At 41.5% G+C, this 24,422-nt stretch overlaps 1 protein-coding gene across 1 annotated transcript; it reads left to right on the forward strand.

Annotated features, from left to right (window-relative positions):
* The first annotated feature begins 1,251 nt into the window (after positions 1 to 1,251).
* On the forward strand, positions 1,252 to 24,133 carry pnpla7a (patatin-like phospholipase domain containing 7a). Its single transcript, XM_061070739.1, has 36 exons — positions 1,252 to 1,357; positions 1,784 to 1,835; positions 2,936 to 3,010; positions 3,966 to 4,053; positions 4,317 to 4,399; positions 4,796 to 4,896; positions 5,001 to 5,141; positions 5,225 to 5,384; positions 6,188 to 6,268; positions 6,741 to 6,869; positions 7,038 to 7,118; positions 7,855 to 7,984; positions 8,103 to 8,174; positions 8,309 to 8,385; positions 8,515 to 8,670; positions 8,877 to 8,954; positions 9,093 to 9,298; positions 9,431 to 9,562; positions 9,763 to 9,886; positions 11,134 to 11,247; positions 11,494 to 11,563; positions 11,703 to 11,852; positions 12,308 to 12,371; positions 12,602 to 12,770; positions 13,963 to 14,145; positions 14,318 to 14,436; positions 14,582 to 14,738; positions 15,973 to 16,089; positions 16,226 to 16,295; positions 16,493 to 16,609; positions 16,965 to 17,113; positions 17,267 to 17,419; positions 17,617 to 17,736; positions 19,965 to 20,055; positions 20,576 to 20,691; positions 21,763 to 24,133. Exons 1-36 carry the CDS (start codon positions 1,338 to 1,340, stop codon positions 21,820 to 21,822), a joined length of 4,005 nt encoding a protein of 1,334 aa, XP_060926722.1. The 5' UTR covers positions 1,252 to 1,337; the 3' UTR covers positions 21,823 to 24,133.
* The last annotated feature ends 289 nt before the right edge of the window (positions 24,134 to 24,422 follow it).

The following is a 24,422-nucleotide window of genomic DNA, read 5'->3' on the forward strand; positions in this document are numbered from 1 at the left end:
CATTGTCCCAACAGTTTGGATTGTTAGCATATGCTAACCTCCTAACATTCAGGTGAAATTAGCCTAAAATGCCCGTCTAAGGCATAACACCCAATGTAAGTTGAAAGCTGTTCTTGAAATATTTGGAGTACATACTAACATTTTGAAAGGTAACATTCTAAATTCTTTCCCCCAACAGTCAGAATCACTGTAGGTACTACTGCCATTGAGTAGATAGATAGATAGATAGATAGATAGATAGATAGATAGATAGATAGATAGATAGATAGATAGATAGATAGATAGATAGATAGATAGATAGATAGATAGATAGATAGATAGATAGATAGATAGATAGATAGATAGATAGATAGATAGATAGATAGATAGATAGATAGATAGATAGAGTACTTTATTCATCCCCGAAGGGAAATTAAGTTGTCATAGCAGCCGGTATATTTGAATACAATAAAATACAATACAATAGAATAAAATAAAAAATATTGAGGTAGAAAGAATAAAAAACAGAAGCACAAGATAAAATAAAATAGGCAGATAAAGTGCAGTGGCAAGATGATGTTAATAGTACTGATGATATGATGGTAATGTTATTGTTAGACAGTATATAAGAATAGTACAGTATATATAGTATATATAAAAAACAAATAGAAGGTTTTCATTTCCGCCTGAATATTTCTTTGGTAAACAGATGCCTGCAGATGACTCTAGCTGGGACTTATGAGCTGCACCATAGCATGAAGTCTTTACCTAGCCCAAGTTCAAATTCGTATACCAACAATACCACCGAAAATGAATAGTTTACACATGTTTTTCTAAGGGTATGTCTAAGTGTTTTCCAAAAAAGGCCATGTGGAGACTCCAAAGGACCCTTGGAAACCATGGTCACACACATATACAGTGAAAGAAAAGGGGGGCACACACACACACACACACACACACACACACACACACACACACACACACACACACACACACACACACACACACATACACACACACACACATACACACACACACACGAGATGATACCATTTTTAGATTCAATAAAAGTTGTAGAGCTAGAATCACATGTCGAGTAGCAGAGGTATAAAGTGCTACAGATGCACCTCAGTATTTTACTCAGTACTCCAGGAAGTCCAGGAAGCGCCTAGCCGGCTCCTGATTGGACGAATGCTCTGAGCGCTACCAAGGCAACAACAGAAATCAAGCACCCCATTGGCGGACGGCGGGGGGTAGTGGGCGGGACCTAGCGAGTGGCAGCACACAGAAAACTTTGTTAGCTTCTTCGCTAACATCACAACATCGTCTTCTGAGACATGACGGCAGCGTGAAGCGACATGTCAAGAACCATGGAGAGGTCAGACCTGCGTGCTCGGTCCCGTACGCATGCCATTACGCTTTTTAACGTGAAGCTGACGTCGGTTGTTTTACGTTTAACTGGCAAAGACGGCTAGCTAGTGTAGCCGAGGCTAATGTGATGCTATGGCTAACGTTGAGAGAGTGTTGACTAACCAATTGAATTCAACGCCAGCTGATGATGTTACTGTGTCGTGGGCTAAACACCGTAGCTCGACTTGTTGTGTCGTGTTGTTTGACTCAGACAGGAAGTCAGAATATGAAGGTGTTTGTCGTAATGCTGCTAATTTACTGAGTTCTTGTTTTCAGAGTTTCCTCTTTTCCCTACAACCCCCCTCCTCCTCCTCCTCCTCATCCTCCTCCATCTCCTCCATGAAATGCTACCCTCAGTTGTATACCTGTATAAAAAAGCAGTGTCCTATTTCAGGATGGGCTGCCAAGGCGACGATGATGGAGACATGTGCAAATGGGCCACTTCAGTAAGTCAATCCTGTGAGAACCAGCAGACAATGAATACAGAACCCTGTGGTGCCTCACAGCTTTTAAATCTCTGTTAAATCACACATTTCACTTGATAACACTCAATACGTTAATGCTTTCCACTTGAGATGATGATAATAGTTCAATAACTTGCTTGAATGAAATATGAGTTTTACATTTCACATTTTATCTGTAGAGCCCATATCCCCAAATCACAACTTGTCTCACAGGGCTTAAAGTGTGACATCCTCTGTTCTTAACCCTCAGTAAGAGAAAGGAAAAACTACCAAAATAACTATTAACAGGGATAACAAACATAGAAACCTCAGAAAGGGTCACGTGGGAGGGATCCCTCTCCCAGGATGGACAGAAGTGAAGTAGATACAACTGAGAACATCAAGATAAAAGTTATTGACCACATTGATTAGAAGAAACAGTTTGTAACATAATGGAAAAGTGTGTCAATGTTTGAAGTATTTCTACATAAGAAAATTTCCAGTAGAGATGAAGGGAGCAGCAATGACAAATTCATTGAAGGCCTTTGTACACAGAATGCAAACTAAATGTTTCACATAATGTGACCTTCAGCAGCAACTTAATCAGAATGCTGACGAGGGCTATTGTACATGTCCTGAATGAACAATTGCTTTGTTAGTAAAGTCAATAACAATTAGCTTTAGGAAATGTCTAAGGAGGCCACTACAATTAGTATGGGCTGTCTCGATATTTAACTAAATGTTCTTGAAGGCTGATGTGTTCCTTTGGAAAAAGAAAGCTGTTTTTATGACTTTTCTTTTGAGATATGTGCTTCTCAAAGACAGCCATGCTACAAACATATGATAGAATACAGAATAGGATGCAATTAACACAACCTCTACAGCAGTTAAATGCAACACACACATTCATGCAGCTGTGATATTAATCCAAACACAACATAAAACCCTGACTAGGACCATTTGTCTGCATAACCAATACTGTTTGTTTTTATACTATAAGGATATAATGTATTGTAATGCTATACTGCTTGAGCACCCATAAAAGGGCCTCAAATTATTGTTTGGATTCAAGAAATTGTGCCAACCCAACCTTGTGTTTGTAGGTGCTACTGAACAGCAAACATGAAATCAGCGCTCGAGTGCAGCAGTTTGTGGAAGAGAGGATGCAGACTACCATGGTATGGAATACTCTAATTATTGAATGTTTGTTTTCAGTCAGCTGGAGTGTGACCTGAGGGGTGAGGAAAGGATGGTCGATTAGTAAAGACGCATTATATCCCCTGTACAGTTTGCTGTGTGGCACATGTTGACTGATCCAACATATTGGCCCATGCCTCTGATTAGTTAGAGTCAAGCAGGTTTTATTGTTCTATGACTGATAGCTGAAGACCGTCAAGATCAAGTTTCATTTTATTGCACGACCGACTATTGTGTTTTACTATTTTTCAAATTCAAACAAGCCTTTGGCATAACCCAGAGGTAAAATGTGATCTGTTCATATTTTGTAAGTGAGGACTTTAAACATTGATAATATGTTTTTCAGTGTTGTAACTATGGTTTTGAGTTTCAGTCGACTTTGGCAAAGCAGCCTGCGTTTGTCTTTTAAATAGAGCAGGAGAAGTGGTTTCCTGTCAAGGGCCTTTACAAGTTTTTATAACATCCTTTAAGGGCCATACTCTCATACTAGAAATAATTTATCACACTCACTTCTCTAATGTGTTTACTGGAACTGCTTCTCTTCTGGTCATTAAGGACATTGCTGCTGTTGGTTGTTCTTAGTACGGAGCTTTTTGTGCTTTGCAGCTCAGAGGTTTTGTGTTGAAAGTTTTCTGGCAAATCAGCGGTTTTCACATGAAACGGCTTAATAAACAGATTCAGTTCCTTTTGTGTACTTTTCATGTCCTGATCGCTCTCGAGAAGTGGTTAAGGGTGTACTGTGATTTTTGTCATCATTTGTAAACCTACAACTTGCACAAAACCTGCTTAGAATTATTACATCATATCTAACAGGGACCCAGCTTTGGATGTTGAATGATTATTAAACCAGCAGCTCTAATGTTCTGTGTGCAACTCCACTGCATTCCCCTATCATGTGACCATACTGTGGTTGTGATGCTCTTATCTGTCTTTTAGCTCACTGGTGTGCTGATAGGAGCTGCAGTTGCCGTCTCAATGATTGGCATCGTGGTCCTCTTCCTGTACAGGAGATACAAGCTTGGCCGTGAGTCTTTCAAACTAATTGTTCGTTTCTAAGCCTGGTAAAACTGAAACTCCTCCACCCTTATTGTGATGTTTTGCTGTATCATCAAATGCCAATTTGGTGGCTGGACATCTCCCCACCCTAGCTGCTATATTTATTTTGTGTCTTTTGTACTTCAAGTGATGAGACTCTTTAGGGAAATGTGTGTGTGTGTGTATCTATATCGTCTTCAGTTTTCTTCAAAATGTGATCTTAACACATCTATATGCATTTTCCGTCACAAGGTAAACAACAGCCTGGTGTTCCTCAGTATCGCTTCAGGAAACGAGATAAAGTGCTCTTCTATGGAAGGAAGATCATACGAAAGGTTTTCTCCATTTCCTTTTTTGGCTTACACACACTCACAAACACTTGCAGTCTGATAGATTCACATTTTATGTAAATACAGTCGACCTTTATGGTCACTAGACGTGCTGTATGAATCCAAATTTTCTCTCCATAAAACTAAATGTAATGTTTTTTTCCCCCATGGCAGAGTAGTGTTATCTTGCATGAAATTAAGTCTCCTTTCTCCACCGGCCCTATTTCAATATTTAACATAAATGTCATTCACACTAATACAGAAAGACGGACCATCTAAGCGTAGTATTGAGCACAGATCCTCATATTAACATTATCTTCCTTAAATCAAGTTTTCTATATACCCAAAATGTTTGTTTGTCTGCAATAAATGTGATTTTAAATGTTTGTTTTTGTTTGTAAGGTCCAGACGTTGTCGTTGATTCCCCCCCCCACCTCCACCTCAGTATCAAAGCAGCCGCAGCGCATTCGCAAACGAACCAAAGTCCTAAGCATAGCTCGCAAGTATGTATATCAATCCTTATTTAAAATTGTCCACGTGCAACTAAAGAAAATTTAGCATTTTGATTATTGGAATTAATTTTTTATTTTTTTTTTCATTTCAACAGAATCCTTCGGATCCGTAAAGACCCTCCCATCCTGCAGCCCAAGGAACCCCCTCCCTCACTGCTGGAGGCTGATCTCACAGAGTTTGATGTGCAGAGCTCCAACCTGCCCTCTGAGGTCCTCTACATGCTGAAGAATGTCAGGTAGAGTAACAAAACCTTTGCCACAGATTTAGCCTCTTCAGAGGGTTTTTCATAACCTTTTTTTTTTCTACAACTTGCTGTAGGGTCTTGGGACATTTTGAGAAGCCCCTGTTCCTGGAGCTGTGTCGACACATGGTGTCAATCGAGCTGCAGGAAGGCGAAGGTCTGTTCAGGCCGGGAGACGATGACGACAGCATCTACGTGGTGCAGAATGGACGACTCGAGCTCTGTATCCAGGAGAGCGTATGTACATCGCATGCTTTTCAGTTAACCTTATCAAACCAAATTCATTGGGTTTTGGGTCATATTGTGGTTCTTTCACTTTATACATTGGGTCCCATTGTGTATGATAAGAATGTATAACTGAGACATGTTTAATAGTTTGTTGTTGTACACTAGGATGATCAGTAGTGAGAAGGATAGACATGCAGGAAGTACAGAATTTAAGAATCCAGTGTGTGCAGTCTTTTTAATGGTGGGATTTATATGCTGTACATGTTGCTGCTGATTGGGCAAAACCAAACGAGAGAAAACATACTTGGAAGCTTGTTGTACAACTGACCCAGATGTCACCAAGAAGAAGACTCAGGTGACATCAATCTCTGCTCCTTGAAGGAACTCTCAATTGAACTTGTAGAAAACTATTAATCAAATGCACCCTCTCAAAAGGCATAAAAATGAAAACACAAAGATTGATAGCAGAGTTGAAGAAAAGGTAAACGTTCCTCCTCTTTGGAACTGACTCTATTACAGCAGAAAACATTATCCTTCTTAAAGGGTCACGCAGGTCAGGGAGTTAAAGTCTCCTACAGAAGAAAAACTGTGTGGACACAAAGACACAAGCGTTTCTCCGACACTAAGATCATGGCTGATGATAAAAGCTAATCGGGTTAGTGAGAGGAATGTGAACCTTCCTCTCAGCATACATACCAACACTGACTCAACATAGTTACATAATGGGATTCGAGGAAGTTGGGCCCCATGAACTTAAGTTTGGATCAATCCTGTTGTTGGTGTAATTTCTTGTATTTGTGTATTTTCTTCAGGATGGTACAGAGCCAGTTGTGAAGGATGTGCATCCAGGAGACAGTGTCCACAGCCTGCTCAGCATCCTGGACATCATCACTGTGAGCTCTTTATTTCTCCTCCATCTTCACATCCGGCAACTTCATCTCCTTCCGTCATCTGATCTGTCTTGCGTCACTACTCCGTCTCTTCTCTCCACAGCTTATACTTCCACCCATGCATCTCAATCGGATTAATTTGAATTCTTTTGTTTATGTATTGCCCTCACATTCTGCTCAGGGGCTGCATTGTTAGGTTTCAATTTCCTGTTCAGTCACACTGTCCTTTGTTCAGCCATTTCGATGACAAGTTTTGAAGCTGCCTCTTTCAGGAACAGAACAGACACACGTTTTGCTGACATCGTACTTCACTCTAATAATTCCATTTTTATATATATGATTAAATTTGAGAGGTAAAACTGTCTCAGTCCAAATGATTACTCCATGTGCAAATCCAATAAGGTGTTGATCAACAGTTACAAAGTTTAAGTGACTGTGCTTATTTTCGAACTGTTTTTCTCTTGTGTTTTTTCAGGGTTATCCAGCTCCATATAAGACTGTGTCAGCCCGAGCTGCAACCCACTCCACCATATTACGTTTACCTGCGTCTGCCTTTGAGTCAGTTTTCAAGAAATACCCAGAGACGCTCGTGCGCGTCATTCAGGTAACTGGTTGCATTAACATGGATGACCAGTGTGCAGCATTTTATTTTGCACTGAGACGAAACTCTCTTTAACCTGTCGCTAAATAAAACACCAATATTTTAATCTCATTTAGATGTAACCACAGTTTGATGTATATGTTCTGCTCTGTTTATCTGGGTGTGTTGCAGATAATAATGGTGCGCCTGCAGAGAGTCACCTTCTTGGCGTTGCATAACTATCTGGGCCTGACAACTGAGCTCTTCAATCCGGTAGGAGGGAAGTTAATTAGTACACAGGAATTTGTGGGTATTCGCACACTGTCACACAGAGAGGCTCTTGTTGAATACCAAAGCACCAGTCATTATAAATTTGTACATAAACAAGCACAGGAGGACACAAACACTTGGCCACACACATGCAAGCTAATTTCACACAACATTAAGCACAGCATCATAACTCAGTCCTTCATAAAGACTCAGTGAAAATTAATATAAATGATTAGAACCCCTCCACAGAAAACAGGAGGACAGCAGCTTTCTCTGACTTTATTATCAGCAAAAATATTCTTTCATGTTGTCATTTTTGGGAAAATGTCAAACTTCACTTTTCCTTTTTTTTGAGGCTTTACAATTATTCATTTTGAATGTTTGTAGTTATAAGTTTCCTAACATCCTGAAATATGTAATACATTAAATACCATTTAATGTTAACATGAATGTAATGTCATCATCTGGAGGGTATCACTGATCTGTTGTTATGAGCACAACTGGCACCAATTTATTTATTTTATTCAAACCAAACCACCATCTCCCATACCTATTCTTTCTAGAAATGTGTAATGTGGCCAAAACCCAGTGAACTTAATGTTTCGGCCTCCTTATGATTCTGTTCTATTGCCTTTATTGTGTATATACATATGTATTGTTTGACTGCAAATGTAACTGTAGGCCAGAACTAACTGAAATGTGGACCTTTAACTGATTTGTTTTGTTGCCTAATCAACAGGACAACCAGGCAGTGCCCTTATGCAACATAAACAGTGTTATGGCTGAGGCAAATTCTGGGAAGATGACTCGTCGGGTTCACATTCAGGACGAGTTACCTGCTGGGACCATGGAAGGCACTGCAGAATCAGGTCCTGCAGTCACACACACGCATATCATTTAAAACGTATACTAAACGCACACCTAAAGCTGTGCTCTGTGTTGTGCTGAAATTGATCCAATGTTGGTGTGTCACTTAACATTAAACAGATGGTGGGAAAGAAAGCCCATCAAACAGCTACAGGAGGCAGCGGGCCATCAGCATGCCCACCGACTGCACAGGTGAGACACTGTCTGGGGCAGAAACAATCACTAAATGTCATCTGTGTTCATTTCCTGCACAAATGTATCACCGTCGCTGATCTGAAAATAAGGACCCACACAGATATGCTTACTCATAACCCTCCTGCTCACAGGCAATGACCTGAACATGGCTTGTGAACGAGCTCGAGTCACGATAGATGAGCCTCCATCCAGTCCTGTGACTCAGAAGGTAAGTCCCGCTGCCATGACGGCAGAGTTTAGAATTGAAGATGGAACATCATATCCCAGCATGCACTGCATCCTGTGCTGCTTGTCTTGTTCATCTTCATTAGTCTCGCTCCTATGTCTGTGTCTCTAGTCCAGTCTGAAGAAGAGGGTGACGATGCTGCCCACGCCCTCTGCAGTGTTTCACTACACAGACAGTGGGGGGCAGTCTGATGCCATCCACCTCAGTAAGAGCAGCACAATCCTCCAGGCCGCTAAGAGAGACCTGCTGGGAATCATGCAGCTGCAGGTGGGAGGTTGATCGCAGAGAATTCATATCAACTGGTATAAATATGCCAGGGATTACATCATTGCAAAAACAAAGATCATATTCATTCTGCTTGTACAGTATGTTGAGCAATGTGACACATTCCGATGGCAGCGCTACACCAATAGAGAGCAGTGTATTTTTGCCAATAAGAAGCACATATTCTGAATATATTTTTCCTTTTGCAGGATCCGACTCTGCTCGAGGGCAGAGTCACGCTTCAACAAGTCAAAGCAGGTTCTGTGGTGGCTCGTCAGGGAGACCAGGTCAGAACCACGTCAAGAGTGTTTCAGTTGTTTCTCAACACATTTTTCGCTATTGGTTATTGATACTTGTTAGTACTGACGGCAGGCTTTGATAATGATTGTTTATTACATTTGACGTTTCTCTCCTCTGCGCTTTAGGAGGTGAGCATCCAGTTTGTGATTTCCGGAATGCTCCACGTTTACCAGCGGATGATTGACCGCGAAGAAGAGACGTGTCTGTTTGTGACGCACCCTGGGGAGCTTGTTGGCCAACTAGCTGTCCTGACAGGAGAGCCCCTCATATTCACTGTCAAAACTCAGCGAGACTGCAGCTTCCTCTCCATTTCCAAAACCCACTTCTATGAGTCAGTCGGGCCCACACTCATCCATGCAAAACACTGTCGGATTAAGATGACAAAACCGTAAAAGAACAATTATAACGGTCTGTTGGGTTTCTTTTACCCCCTTTTTACTCTTGACTCTTGTCTCTTCCTCAGGATAATGCGTGTGGAGCCAAAAGTTGTGCTGAATGTTGCTCACACAGTGGTGAAGAGGATGTCGTCTTTTGTCAGACAAATAGATTTCGCTCTCGACTGGATGGCCGTGGAGGCTGGCAGGGCTGTCTACAGGTATTCTGCTGATGGCGTTGTAAAAATGTTCTTTCACAAAACACGGACAACTTTAAAAACACTACTGCATTCATGTAGGAGCAGGAGTTTTTTATTATATCCATTCTAAATGGGTCAACAGTGGAGGCAGCTAAAGTCTGGTTTTGGGTCACAAGCTTGTTTACAGATATACGGTGGATTCAAGTTGTCTTTTTTTTCAGGCAGGGAGAGAAATCCGACAGTACGTTCATAGTACTGAGTGGCCGACTTCGCTCTGTAATCATGAAAGAGGACGGCAAGAAGGAGCTGATACAAGAGTATGGACGCGGTGACCTTTTTGGAGAGGTAAGGACCATGGAGGGCAAAGGACAGATGGTGGAAAGCGGGTGGAAGACTATGAATATCTACCTCTAGTATCCTCATAAATGTTGATGACAGATCAGCAATAACAGTGCTGACTTTTGATTGTGTATAACAGAAGGTTTTTTAATTAACAGTAGTTGGTCATTACTTTCAAAGCATTTGCTACTGCCAGTAAATAAATCATCCATCCATTATCTGAGGCCCTTATTCTGTGAGCGTCGCAGGGGTGAGCTTGAGCCAATCCCAGCTGACATGAGGAGGGGTACATCCTGGAAAGGTCACCAGCGTATCGCAGGGCCGAACCTACAGGAACAACAATTCATGGTCACACTCACACCTACAGGCAATTTAGAGTCTCCAATTAACCGAACCCCAGTCTGCATGTGCTTGGACTGTGGAAGGAAGCGGGAATTTCCGGAGTAGACCAGCACAGACAGGAGCAGTAAATGAAACACATTGAATGAAACACCTACATAAGACTGCATTAACAAAGTCACCTTACATATATTATTCTTAAATAATGTTTTTACATTCCAGTCTGTTAGAGGGAGTGTGAGTTTGCAAACAGCAGCGGTCTCCTCATTTCTGGTCTTTCGTCTTGTAAGACGAAATTCTGTTTATCTGTCTGTTTCTGTTATAACATATTTAACACTTGAACATATACTTCCCAATGCTGGTCCTTAAAGGGTTTACATCTAAAAATACCTACTGGTTTGCCAGTTTGAATAAACCACGTGAAACAGTCACTGTTGCTCTTCCTCCACCGGCTGGTCTCTGCCACAACGTCTGCAATAAAAGCGAGGTTGCTGGATGCTATGGTTACTGTTACCTGGAGAAGGGAACCAGTCGTCGTGACTTCTGTGGGAGAAAGGTTGTTAGAAAGGTGTCTCATATGCAGAGACATATTTTTAGTACTTCTGCGTTGACGTCAAGTGTTGATGATGAGATTTTATTTATAGCGTCTTGATGAATTAATTTCTTTTGACTTGAAGTTAACTCTGAAATGTTTGCAAGTGGCAAAGCGAGGCTCAGCAAATGACGGACAGAAAACGGAATGACATTTTTTTTATGAAATGGGGTTTGTTATCTTTATGTGAAGCTTTTTTTTTTGAAAATACATCATTACATGTTGCAATCACAGTCTTTAAGAAAGACTTTAGAGATTTATTTTCCGCCCTTTTGTTTTCTGACTATATAAACAACGTAATGTGTCCCTCTTTTGTCTGCAGGTCGAAGCCCTGACCCATCAGAACCGAGCCACCACCGTGCACGCTGTACGGGACTCTGAGCTGGCCAAGCTACCGGAGGGCGCTCTCAGCTCCATCAAGAGGAAGTTCCCACAGGCAGGGCCAACCTCCAGTATTTCATTTAATTCGGACACAACCCATTTAATTTTTTTCTTAATAGATCAAGTCTGTGTAGTAATTTACAATAGCTTGGAAAATGGCCTTGATTAATTATCAGCCCAAGGTTATTTGTGTAACTCCCTACAATTTCTATCAAAAAAATATTTTTTTCAAAATGTAATTTGCTGCACAAAAGGAAGCATGGCTGTGTGTCTGATGAATAACACAGAGCTGCTTCCTCAGGTTGTCACCAGGTTGATCCACCTACTGGGACAGAAGATCCTCCACCAGCAGGTCAACGGTCCTCTGACAAGTGTGTGCCTCTGCATGTGGAATGTTTTGTATATTATGTCATTATATCTGTCAACACACCGTGTCTCATCCAACACTTAAAATTGTCCCACTGGTTATGTTGGGCGAGGTTTGTCTTATATTGTTCTTCATGTCTCCAGCTCGCAGTTTGGCGGTCCACACTCCCGGCAGTAAATGGGACGCAGGGAACCAAGCATCCAACCTCTCAACTGTGACCGTCCTTCCTGTTTCAGAGGAGGTCCCTCTGACTGCCTTCACCCTGGAGCTGCAGCATGCGCTCATCGCAATAGGTACAAATTAAGACGGTGATCATTTTCCATCTCTCAATGACGACGTTTCATCCTGTTTTTATTGCAACAATGAACTCATTAAAACCAAACCTACGGGAAATATGAACACGTGAAAAAACATCAGTGTGATAGGAACTACCTAAAATGACAGAAACCATCTTTGAGACATGTATGTATTTTGACTTGGTTTCGTCCATGTCCCTTTTACTAACGAGGAGGAGGTATTTATGGTTTCACTTTTGGAGAGGCGTCTTGTTCTCAATCTTTAGAAATAGTTTATGTCATAGATCAAAAAACCGAATGGAACAATCAAAGAAGCTACTTTGAGAATATTAGGCTGTTTTGTATTTATTTGAACAAATCCAATTTTTTCATAGCATCTTAGACACGTCACCTGTTTTAAGTCAAATGGATTAAAGTGATTGACAATAACGGCTTTGATCTTCACCATACAGGCCCCACTCTTCTGCTGACGAGTGAAGTCATCAAACAGCAACTTGGAGTTGCAGCACTCGACAGGTATGTTTGTGGCAGAGGTTCTCTTCAGCAGTGGTTATGGTACTGAACAAACATGTAAACATCTTTTCATCTGTCCTACTGCTGTTTGGAACACTTTATTTTCTTTGGCCTTTGTGACTCATTGATTAAATTGTGTTCAAGTATGCTTTATTGGCACAACAGCAATATTGATCTGTGTGCTGCCAGCAACCAATGCCTCCAGGCTTTAATAGACTCTGTTTCCTCTTCAGCGTCCATGAGTACCGTCTGTCCAGCTGGCTGGGCCAACAGGAAGACCTCCATCGTATAGTTCTTTACCAGACTGACTACACTCTGACGCCGTGGACACAGCGGTGCATCCGTCAGGCCGACTGCATCATCATTGTGGGAATCGGGGAGCAGGACCCTGCTGTCGGGGAGGTGAGGTGTTGAACAAGTCATTTATAATTATAACAAAGATCTAAAAAAAAATTGTGCATCAGAGGAAAGGAGCCAATCCTCAAATTTGAGTAACTAGAACCACGTTTTTTTTGTTTTAAAATACCATAAGAAGACCAAAACCACCAATGCGGACGATTGTTGGGAGAGCAGGTCTGTCTGCTCTGATTAAAAGTCATTTCCCTCATGAATAATGGTTAAACCCAGAGGTTAACCAACATGCTGGTCGCACGGGCGGTTAATGGTTTATATTTGACCTTTTGGCGTGGGGAGGAATGAGCTGAAGGGTGGGTGGATGTTGTGAAAGAGTGGCGGGCGGGGCTGCAGAGAAAGTGAGTGCATGTCTAGCTGTTGAAAGACAGGTAATTGCCTTCATGTGGAGAAATGGGTGCAGTGGAAGGAAAGGGATGGGTGCCTGTATAATGGGAGATGGTGGGAAAAATGGAAAGATGGATCAATATTAGGTTAGGCACAGAATGAGTCATTGCTCAGGGTTGATTTTATCTTTCAGGGCACACAGACGCACACCACACACCACACACCACACACACACACACACACACACACACACACACACACACACACACACACACACACACACACACACACACACATACACACACACATCGCCACACCTTTCACATACACTACACCTCTAGCAGAGGGCAAGTTCACTGTGTGGCAGATGTGACCTTTTAACCTTTTTTATATTACTGTGCTCATTCAAGAGCCTTGTATAATAAAATCACCCGCTGGGGAATTGCAACAGAAAAAATAAAATGAATGAAATTACAAATATAATAAAATGTATTGAGAATTAATCAACCAAGTAATCTTCATATTTTTGCTATTATCACTCATCGTGCTTCTTAAGATTCTGAAATATAATTACATGTAGCTGTTCAGGTATAATTGTAACTTTCATTATAACTTCTGGAATTACTCCCTCTTCTTTGATAGAACAGCTTAAATTATTACTCAGCATAAACATGAAATTGATATCACACGTCACTGCTGATGTGGCCCCACACTTATACTCAGTGTGGTCTGGAGTTTTCATTATTTTTTGGGGGCTGGTGCTCATTATTTCATCTGTGCAAGCAGGAGTCCCTCTATAGAGAAGTGTGGAGAATAAACGTTGTCAAAAATCTGTGCCCGATGCCTTTTCCTCCAGCTGGAGCGCATGTTAGAGGGAAGTGCAGTACGTGCTCAGAAGCAGCTGGTGCTGTTGCACAGAGAAGACGGCCCCCAGCCCAAAGGAACTGTGGACTGGCTGAACATGCGAAGCTGGATCTCCAGACACCTTCACCTCTCCTGTCCCCGAAGGGTCTTCTCTAAGAGGAGTCTGCCCAAACTGGTAGGAATGAAACATGGTGTTTCTGATCTCTATCCCCTTCTGGCCGTCCCCCTCTGAGCCTCTTGGCATCTTATTTAACATCTTCATATTTGTTTTGTCATTAATTTTATTCCTACCTGTTTTTCCACTCCTCCTCCCTACTTTTATGACAGTAATTTCCTTTTTTTCCCAGTTGGAGCTGTATCAGCGTGTGTTTGAGAAGCCAGCAGACCGACACTCTGACTTCTCCCGCCTGGCTCGCGTCCTCACGGGCAATGCCATCGCCCTTGTTCTAGGAGGAGGAGGAGCAAGGTAACAAAGGCCTAATGGGTGTTTTAAATGTCACTGTCATTCTATCTCCTTAATGTTATTGCTCGCTGGTACATCTCAGGCTTTTTGGTCAAAACCTTAAATTCTCTCTTTTCTTCCCCGTGTTTTTCTCCACTCTCCTGCTCAGGGGCTGTGCCCAAGTGGGGGTCATGCGAGCTCTCAGCGAGGCCGGCATCCCGATAGACCTCATTGGCGGCACTTCCATCGGGTCCCTAATGGGGGCACTATATGCTGAGGACCGCAGCCACAGCCGCATGAGGATGAGGGCCAAAGAATGGGCAATGGTGAGAGTCAACGCAGCTGACACAGCACGACTCTAGTCTTGTAATAGACCCAACATTAAGAGTCAAGGGCAGTTTGATATGCATCTCATATTGCATCTCTTCTCGTCACTGTTTAAACTCAGTATTTTGGGGGGAGTTTTTCCAGAAAGACAGGGGCTGTTAACACTTATTGACCTTGACCAAACATTTTCAGGATATTGCACAGCATCATGCATCCTCGACAGACGAGCTACAAGCATTTTCTCCTTACGTGTCATTTTCTAATTAACTCTAAAATCCCTCAAACTAATTGTGACAAATTTAATTTTGGAGATTAGCAGAATTCAGTTTTTGGGGAAGAGGAGCAGAGTTCAACAGCTCCTTCTCCACACGCCCCAGCCTCTCTTAGGGAGGAATATTTTGAAGCTAACTCTGCTGTATAATGAACCGTGCTGTGCTGATTAACCATCAAATGTGATGAGTTAGTGTTGTTCATTCAGCGCTTGATGATTTTCTCATTAAAACTCAAGAATAGAGCCTTTTTAGTTTTTTAGTTGTGATGCTCTTCAGGTTTTGTAATACTGTGACCATCCATGGAGCCATGTGAGACACCTGCTCTGTGTGCAGGTCTGCAGGCAGAGCAGAGTCGGATTCGTCCTCCCTCAGTGTACCCAGCCCCTCCTCCTCCGGCCTTGTCCTTGGTTCTGAACAGTCCCTGTAGAAGCAGCCGGCTGAGTCGCTGCTCCTTTTAATATTAAATTAGGAGAGCCACTGTTGCAATAAAGAATGGGCTCTGTTTTAATGACCTAAACGCATGGTCCAAAGCACATGGCACAAGTGCTTTAAGGCCGAGTGCAAATCCACTTTCACTAGTTTAACAGGAAAAGAAAGTTTGATGCGTCAGGCGCATGTTTCAGAAGGGTTTTACTAAGAATCTTAAATAATCATTATTGTGTTTTGGATGAAACATGCGATAAAACTATCTGAGTTATCTTCTGTTCACTTTAAAAGCAAAATAAGTGAGTCTGCTGAAAAACTAATAAAAGCATGTGTACACACCAGGAGGTTGTTGTTATAATGAAAACAACTCGTACAAGGCCCTTAAAAACAATGTCACAGACCATCAGATCTTCTTTTGCATCAAATTACGTTTTGAATGACTAAATGTGCTTTGTAGATGATGAAACGGGACATTCTGCAGTTGTGTGGAACAATGAAAACAAAACATTTGACCTTTCATTTCTCTCCCCTGCAGGAAATGACATCAGTGTATAAGAAGATTCTGGATTTAACATACCCGGTCACCTCCATGTTTTCCGGAGCTGCCTTCAACACCAGCATCAGCAACGTCTTCAAGAGTAAACAGATCGAGGTGAGAGAGCTTTGACTAGGGACCTGACAGAATCGGAGTGAATGTTTCAGGAGATAACGATGTGAAGAAGGGACTAGTGAACGTATCGTCCACTTATTATGTTGATCTGTTTGGATGTAACCTTTTGTGTACGCAGGACCTTTGGATCCCGTATTTCAACATCACCACTGACATCACTGCCTCGACCATGAGGGTCCACACTGACGGTAGGTCACCCAAAAAGAAGATATTTAAAACTCAAGTGGTATTTGGCCCTGCAGATAGTTTCTGTTATTATTTCAGATATCTTCTGTCCCCTCAGATAAACTTACCCTCTCTTTAGTCCCATTCATGTTTAATTATTATTAGAATTATCAGTTAAGTATGTATTGCTGAATAGGTATATAACTGTTTGCTGTTTCAGGCTCTTTGTGGCGATACGTCCGCTCCAGCATGTCTCTCTCTGGGTATCTCCCTCCTCTCTGCGACCCCAAAGATGGACACTTGCTGATGGACGGAGGCTACATCAACAACCTGCCCGGTTGGTTACACTGAAGCTTTTTGCAGACATGAATTCTGGAAAATGTATTGGCCCAAACGCACCAACACAGGGCTCACTCGGACATTTTCCAGATATTTTACCAGGGGTCGCAGGAGACGTTTCTGGAAAATGTCTTGAACAACTGACTAGGACACACAAATACAATGTCCAGACTTTTGGGCATGTCTGAAAGCTGCTTCAGTCTTTTTACTCATCGTACTTCATATCTCGTTTACCATTTTTTTCCCTATATACTTAAAATTATTTTATATTCATATGTTTATTTGATTGATTACATTTTTTAACAACACATTCCTTGTTTCCCCGTCCTGCCATCTGTCTCTTCTCCTCTCAGCTGATGTGGCGTGCTCCATGGGGGCCAAAGTGGTGATTGCTATTGACGTGGGCAGCAGGGATGAAACCAACCTCACTAATTATGGCGACTCACTCTCAGGCTGGTGGCTGCTATGGAAACGCCTCAACCCCCTAGCTGAGAGAGTAAAGGTAATGGATTGATTAAATACAAAGATGCAACATACTGTGCAGGGATGTGTCTTACAGATAAATGAGTCCCATGAATAACAATGAGGATATCTTTGGAGGTGTGTGTATTTAAATCGGTGATACGTTTGTTCATCCCTACACTCGTGGTCTCAGGTGTTGAACATGGCAGAGATTCAGACGCGGCTGGCTTACGTGTGTTGCGTGAGGCAGCTGGAGTTGGTGAAGAACAGCGACTACTGCGAGTACATCAGGCCGCCAATCGACAGATACCGCACTCTGGAGTTTGGAAAGTTTGATGAGATTTCGGTAAGTTTGAGAACACTTGTGATTCTTCTTTTTTGTTTCCTCCTCAGCTGAAAGCTCTTTTGTTCCGTTTCCTAACTTTGTTATGATAAAATGTATTTCACTCCCACAATATACTCGGAATTCATTATATTTTCAAAATCTCTGGTGTAGAACAGGATACTGATGTGTGAGTGTTTTTGTTTGTCTGGGCGACGTAGGAGGTGGGATACCAGCACGGCAAGACTGTGTTTGATGTTTGGATTCGCAGCGGAGTGGTGGAGAAAATGTTGAAAGACAGACACCAGGAGGACTTCCACAACACCCAAAGCAAGAACAGTGTAAGGATGAAGGGGAATGCTGTAGAACATGTGATAAGAAAGTCATTAAGGTTAATTCAATGTGAAGCAACGATAGAGCCCTGGCCATACTTTAGTATTTAGATTTGCCGAAATGTCTCTGAATAATGAACAAAACAAACAAAAAATATCACCAGATTTCGAGGCTGAATATCAGAGGTTCAGCCTGTAGCCTGTGTTAAAATTAGGAATATGGAACATTTGGTGAACTTGTACTCAATAAATGTCTTTTTTAAAAGATTCTGCAAGAAACTGGCTATTTCAAAGAAAGAATTTTACAGACTATTTTTGCTAGTGGTGGATTGTGAGGCTGCCGTTTAAAACAGGGTTTCCTAGTTTTCTCTGTCAATCGAGACTATATCCTATATCCATTTTCTCATTAAATGTTAATTTCAAGTTAGACCTAAGATGGAAATGTCGCCTCCATGTTTTCCTGTGTCGCCTTTGACTCCAGCAAGTTTTGGAGAGTGAGATGTAACTTAAGACCCATGACTAAAGAAGAGTGAATCAGTTTCAGCTGCACTCAAAGAAAACTGGAAATGATTTCAAGAAAAACCAGCAAGTTAAGCATTATAATAACATTTCTATACACCAGATGTCGCATCATCACCAGAAATCACGATATTCTGCAAGACGTTCAATTCATTATCAATAATTACCCTTAATTTAAAAGTTATGTATCCCCAGCAATAACCCTTGCTTACATTATTACAACCAATGAAAAAAGTACATTGAAGAGAAATGAAAGTGTTCTTGCAGGCTTAATGTAATATGAGGTTGAACAGACTACTAAAGTAAAATGTCCCACATCCTCCAGACAGATTCCACATTCTCTCTCATTTCCTCATGATCCGTCTTCTCATTGGCATTCTCTGCATGTGTAGTCGACCAAATGGTTTCACTACACTGGTACCATTTTTATCTCAGTGCTACCTTCTCTAAAATATATCCTCACAGTCGACCACAGTGTGTTGTTCACATCCTCATATTTCATTTCCACACTGCTGATAAAGTTACAACAATAAAGCTATGAATCCGTCAGCTCTTTAAATACAGGGAAATTCACCGTAGAGCAGATTTGTCCCTCAGCAATGTCAAAGAAAAACAAAAAGGACTAACTAAACAAGACAAAAGACAGAATGATGAAGACTTGGGAAACATTTGCCCCCAATTTAAACAAAAATAGAAAGAGGATGATGTTGGAATCCAGACAAAGGAATCTTGACAAGAAACTAACAGATGCACCTAAACAACAGTGGAGAGAAGAGTGGAGCTGCAGTTATAGTCGCAGATTGGAAACGAAAAGACTGTTTTATAAATAAATCGTCTCATTCTTTAAAACAATAGCCATCCCACATAGGCGGATAATGAGTGTTCGTCTATTTTCAGATGCCACCGACTGTAGGGTACAACTCTCAGGGGAGATAATGCATCGCTTCCCCGTGAGGGATGTTTCCCAGCTCTGTATGTTCAACAGTGTCGCACAAAATCAAGAGATTTGCATACAAAAAGGGCGAGTTTGTTGTGATCAAGTGACAAAATGCAACAAACCCAATGGCTGGTATTTTGTCGTGCTGTCCCAGTGAAAGGTGTGTACAGCTGACTGTCACTATCCGAGCAATATATACCATCATGCATTGAGTTGCATTGCAAGTCTTGGTCTTTAACTTTAAAATGTAACTTGTTGAAACCTGCAGAAACCCGGACATGAAACTCACTAAAGAGTCAAAGTAATGGAACCAGTCCAGTTCAGATCAGACGTGCTCGACAGGAAATGACTTTATCACAACTTTGTCTGTTTTACTCTTTCTTTTAATGATCGGTATAATAGTGTTTTACATTTTGTAGACGCAGCTCATCGTGCTGTGGAAGAAATTTGTACGGTCTTGTTTTTCATATCCTGACTGAAACTGGTATAGGTTTCACATCAGAGCAGTTAAAAAATGTGCGAGACATCTGCACCAAGCTGCTGAAACTGAGACTAAAAGATTTCATTCAAATAATCCGCTTCTGTCACTTCGTCCTAGAGAAAATTCTATTTATACTTTCATCATATGATTTCAGTGTCATGAACAGTTCCAACAGACGAGGTGTTGACACCTGGCAGCCGTTGCATCACAATGGAACCAGTTCATTAGCTTATACCCACAGATTCAGAGTTCCTCAAACAGTGTTTTTCTAATGAATGTGTGTTTGTGTTTGACTTTCAGGTGGTGACGTGTCCCAACGCTTCCTTCACTGACCTGGCAGAAATCGTGTCTCGCATCGAGCCAGTAAAACCTGCTGTGGTGGATGATAAACGTACTGACACACACTCCAACATTCTGTATCTCAGCCACACCGTTCATTTTTTATCTCAAACATGTACACAGTGTTTTTGAGATACTATCACCACTTCCCCCCCATGTTTGTCTTTCCACTGCTCGCTCCCATTTGTTCTTCGATGCCTTTTTTTGTTTTCCTGTCACACTCTATTAGCAAACGCATCAGTTTCACATGGAAGAGGAAATGGATTGCTGCAGCCTCACTGCAGAGAAAGAATTAGAATATCAATTATGTGCGTACACTGAACACACACAAAGGATGTAACACACGCGGACGGAAAGTGGCACCTGTGCAAATGTAACAACTCAAATTACGCACTTACCCTCAAATAGAAACAGTTTTCATACATACATGAATTATATTTAGAAACCAAGTTGAAGGGAAACATAATGAGACATCCAGTCATGATATCCTCTTCTTTCCTATTGTCGGCTCCACGTATTCACAGAAGAACATGTTCACCTACATTGTTCTGTTTTCTCCTTCTCCTGATCAGAGGAGTCCGACTACCACACCGACTATGATGAGGAGGCGATGGAGAGCGCTCCGTCCGACATGGAGCTGTACAGTCGATCCGGCGAGCACACTGATTGGGAGGAGACTGGTGACACAGTGAGAAACCCCACTTGTACATGTGGTCACTACGGGAGCTAATAATCACAGCGCTTACAATGTGTTTGTCTAAAACAAGCATCATCTCAGGTTAAACTGTAAATGTTAACCTCTAATGTGCTTCTATAATAGATTGAATGTTAAGCTTCTTATTTTTTTAGTCTCCACATCACAGTTTCAGATACCTGGCACATGTTTGTCCTGGAGCCAGTTCAACTGCTGCTTTAAAAAATTATCAATAACATCATAAAATCTATTCTAAAATTAGTTGGAAGACACTGCACACCCTCGTAATTTAACTAAAATGTTGGTTCTGGTAAAGAGGCCGGGCTCAGGAGAGTTGTACGGCTACGTGTAAGAAATAGATGTATTTTCTGGAGTTAAGCCAAACTCAATTAAACCTTGAATAATGTTCCTCAACCCTCCCCAAAAACAACAATCACACAAGTTTTTTATACACACCCGGTTATACACACCAGCCTCTAGTACTTCAGACACAAACTGGAGTAAAGAGATAATTAGAGAAAACAGTTTGGAGGCGTCCAGTCCAGAGAATTGAAGATGGAGTATGGTGCCTGCAGCCAATTATCTGATTGTAATTAAGACAATTGAAGGATGAATGGTTATAAATGATCGGATCTAAAGAGCAATAATCATTTCTGATGGATTTGTATATGGGTCCATGATAAAATGGAGAAAACAATTAATTAAACACAATATATTGGCTGATGATGCTGTTATCGAACCCTTATGACAAAGAAACGTTATTGAGGTTTGATATTTGACAGTTTAACCTCTTTTTTAAAACTAAATAGCAAGAAAATACAAACATACAACCAAATTTATAGAATTTGAATCGAGGAAAATACAGGTATATCAAGCAGGATAGTGCTGAAAATGCATTCACGAATCTACTTGTAGAAAACCTAAGATATGTACCGCAGTAGCAAATGTGCCATTGAGTAGAAGTCTTTAAGCACTTTTCTTTATAACCTGATTAAATGTTATTCTATACATATTATTATTCTGATTATTCGTCCCCTAACTGATGTCCCACCTTCCGATCAGCAGGATGAAGATCTGGATATGAGTCGCAAACGTCGCATAACCAAATTCACTGCCAGCGAGTAGGAGGAAGTGGCCCGGACACTCCACTGGATGTGCCGTCAAACCAGGAAGTCCTTTCCAGTCCATGAAGTGAAGACAGCACCAACGACCTCTGAAGGAGCAGGTCATCACGATTTAACCTGCCTCTCGTCGCCTTACATTCCCCTCCACTTTGTCCCACGTCACTCAAAACCTCCTCCTCCCTCCCCTGAGACTATTACTGGACCGTGATTCCCAGTGCGCCCACTGTACTGGGCCTCGTTAGCCGTGTGGCTCACAAGCTCAATGCTCAGCCCCTGAAACAACTTCCCACGGGCGTCAAGAACAAGGTTTACTCACATTCACATCTTAGTCTAAACAGGAGCAGCTGAAAGCTTCATTATTTCTCATGTTGAGAGTCGAGATTACTTCCTGTAGCTTTACATGCATTAAACAAGTCCGATGGAAGATGAGAAGAAGATAGAAAACACCCCTGAAATATTTATCACATGAAACCTATGAGTCTTTGTTGATTACATTCGGAAAACAGAAGTTACAGAGTCAGTTCACTAAAATAGAAGAAAAGTTTTTAGTCATCTAGACATGTAGATCGCTTTTACATCAACATCAGTGAGATTAAACTCACTAGGGATTCCAATATTAGATAAAAAACAGAAACCTAGATGATTAAATATGTTACTCCGAGTCCCTGGAATTATTCCTCCTCATCCGTGCTGACTGCATATTGATGCCTTTAGTGTTTTAGGAGCTTAAATTGAGCCTGAACCAAGAAGTGCATGATTAGTGAGCCCCGGTGAACTGTGTCTTGTAATCTTAGCTGTCTTTGCAGAGTGTATGGGGATCGGGGTGGGAAGAGGATCGCTTCATTCACCGAGTGTGCCACAGATTCTGTCAAATACGCATGAAATGTCGGATTTTACCGGGAGACGAGGGACGAACTGCACACTCTTCATTCTGACAGAGAACACGTACCTCCGCCAAGGCTCAACAATCCCACATTTAGATTCTTCTGGATTCGACCCTTGATCTGAATCCACGCCACATTGTATTGGGTTCTCTCTCCTCACCCAGACCACATCCTCTCACCAAGCTCCGTGGTAACCGTTCAGTACAGAATTAGGTTTAAGTTCAAATGACTCTTTAAAAGTCTGATTTTATTTCTTTCAAGGATATGGAAAGAGTTGAAAAAGTGCGAATCTAAATCCTCTCATTTCCTTGTTTTTGCCTTTCTGTCCTTGTTTTGTAGACGCAGTTTAAGTTGTGATCATCAACTGTCTCTCTGCAATCAACACCAATTAAAAAAAAATTATGCACAGCGGCTATATTGCATCAGCGGGACAGTTCTTCACTTCTTCACAGGGACATCCTGTCGCGTTATTGTCCAAAACGTCTCTCAGCTGCTTCTCACTGATTTGGATCTAATTCAGTTTTTGTTAAAACGGCAAATGAAGAAAACCCAGATGTTGATACGTACATGTTTTATGGTCAAAGTAGTGAATAATTCACTATGTTTAATATTTAAAGCAAGAATGTATACAGCCTCAGCGGTACATACATTTGTGCACTAGTCACAACAGTTGGACAATCATTCCACAAACGCAATGCAATGCACAATTAAACTAACTGTTCTATAGCCTTGATTTAACATGAGTCTCTGTCATTCTATAGCATTTAATATAACCAACTATAATAATGAAAGATCTATGTGATTGTAATTAATTTAACAGATTAATCTTTAAGTCTATAACATGTAAAAAAAACAATATATAAATTAATGTCAAAATTTTGTTCAGATCACACTGATGCTCAGTTTCATATAATGTGCAACAAATGTGTAAAAACGTCTGAGAATCTGGAATCGTCAAATAAAAAAACCACCTAAAAGTTGGATAAATGTGATTTTCAAAACAGTTGGATTAGTTTCCTCTCATTTTAAACAGAGATCCTGTTATATTGCCTTTGAGGAGACCCGTCCTTGGGGCATGGTCCCACTCATGAATGTAGCAGTGGAGAAACTCCCCCACCCACGTTCACGTCCAATCTGTGCGACCGAGGACGTGAATAAAACATTTGCTGCCCTTGGCAAAGCCATTCCACAGCATGGCTCAGTGGAGATTTCCACTTTGAACTTTGACCTGCAGCGTTCTCCTCATCCAGGGACGTGTGATCGTTCTCCTCTGCAGCTTCTGCTCGTTTACACTGAACCAAAAGAACCAAGACATAGATTTAATTCAACTTCCTCCTTTTACACAGACATGGATCTTACTCTGACTACCTCCACTGCCGACACCAAGGCAGAGCAAAGCCCCCTGACTCGTGTGTCTTTACCTTTTATACTGCCCCCCCCCCCCCCCCCCCCACCTCCCTCCCTTGAACAGGCTGTAAAAGAGGCCTCGGTATAGTTTACAAGTCGGACAACAAAAAGCTAAATATTCTAATGCAAGACTGAGCAAAACATTTAGCAGTAAAACGATAATCTTGTTATCTATCAGCCGACAGATACTGTGTGTCACAGTAAACCGTGCAACAAGCTAATATCAACTGGACCAATTTACTGGTTCCAATTATCGGTTTATCAATGCAACGTTTCTTCTTCTCTTCCCACTTGCGACTGAACGAAAATG

Source organism: Limanda limanda, chromosome 1 (assembly GCF_963576545.1).
Source record: "Limanda limanda chromosome 1, fLimLim1.1, whole genome shotgun sequence".
Taxonomy (NCBI): Eukaryota; Metazoa; Chordata; class Actinopteri; order Pleuronectiformes; family Pleuronectidae; genus Limanda; species Limanda limanda.

Bases quoted from the DNA above. Each gene is read 5' to 3' on its own strand.
- pnpla7a (XM_061070739.1), top strand. From the start codon at position 1,338: ATGTCAAGAACCATGGAGAG. The intron at 12,771-13,962 runs GTGAGGTGTTGA...CTTTTCCTCCAG, and splicing joins AGGACCCTGCTGTCGGGGAG to CTGGAGCGCATGTTAGAGGG. The intron at 17,114-17,266 runs GTAATGGATTGA...TCGTGGTCTCAG, and splicing joins CCCTAGCTGAGAGAGTAAAG to GTGTTGAACATGGCAGAGAT.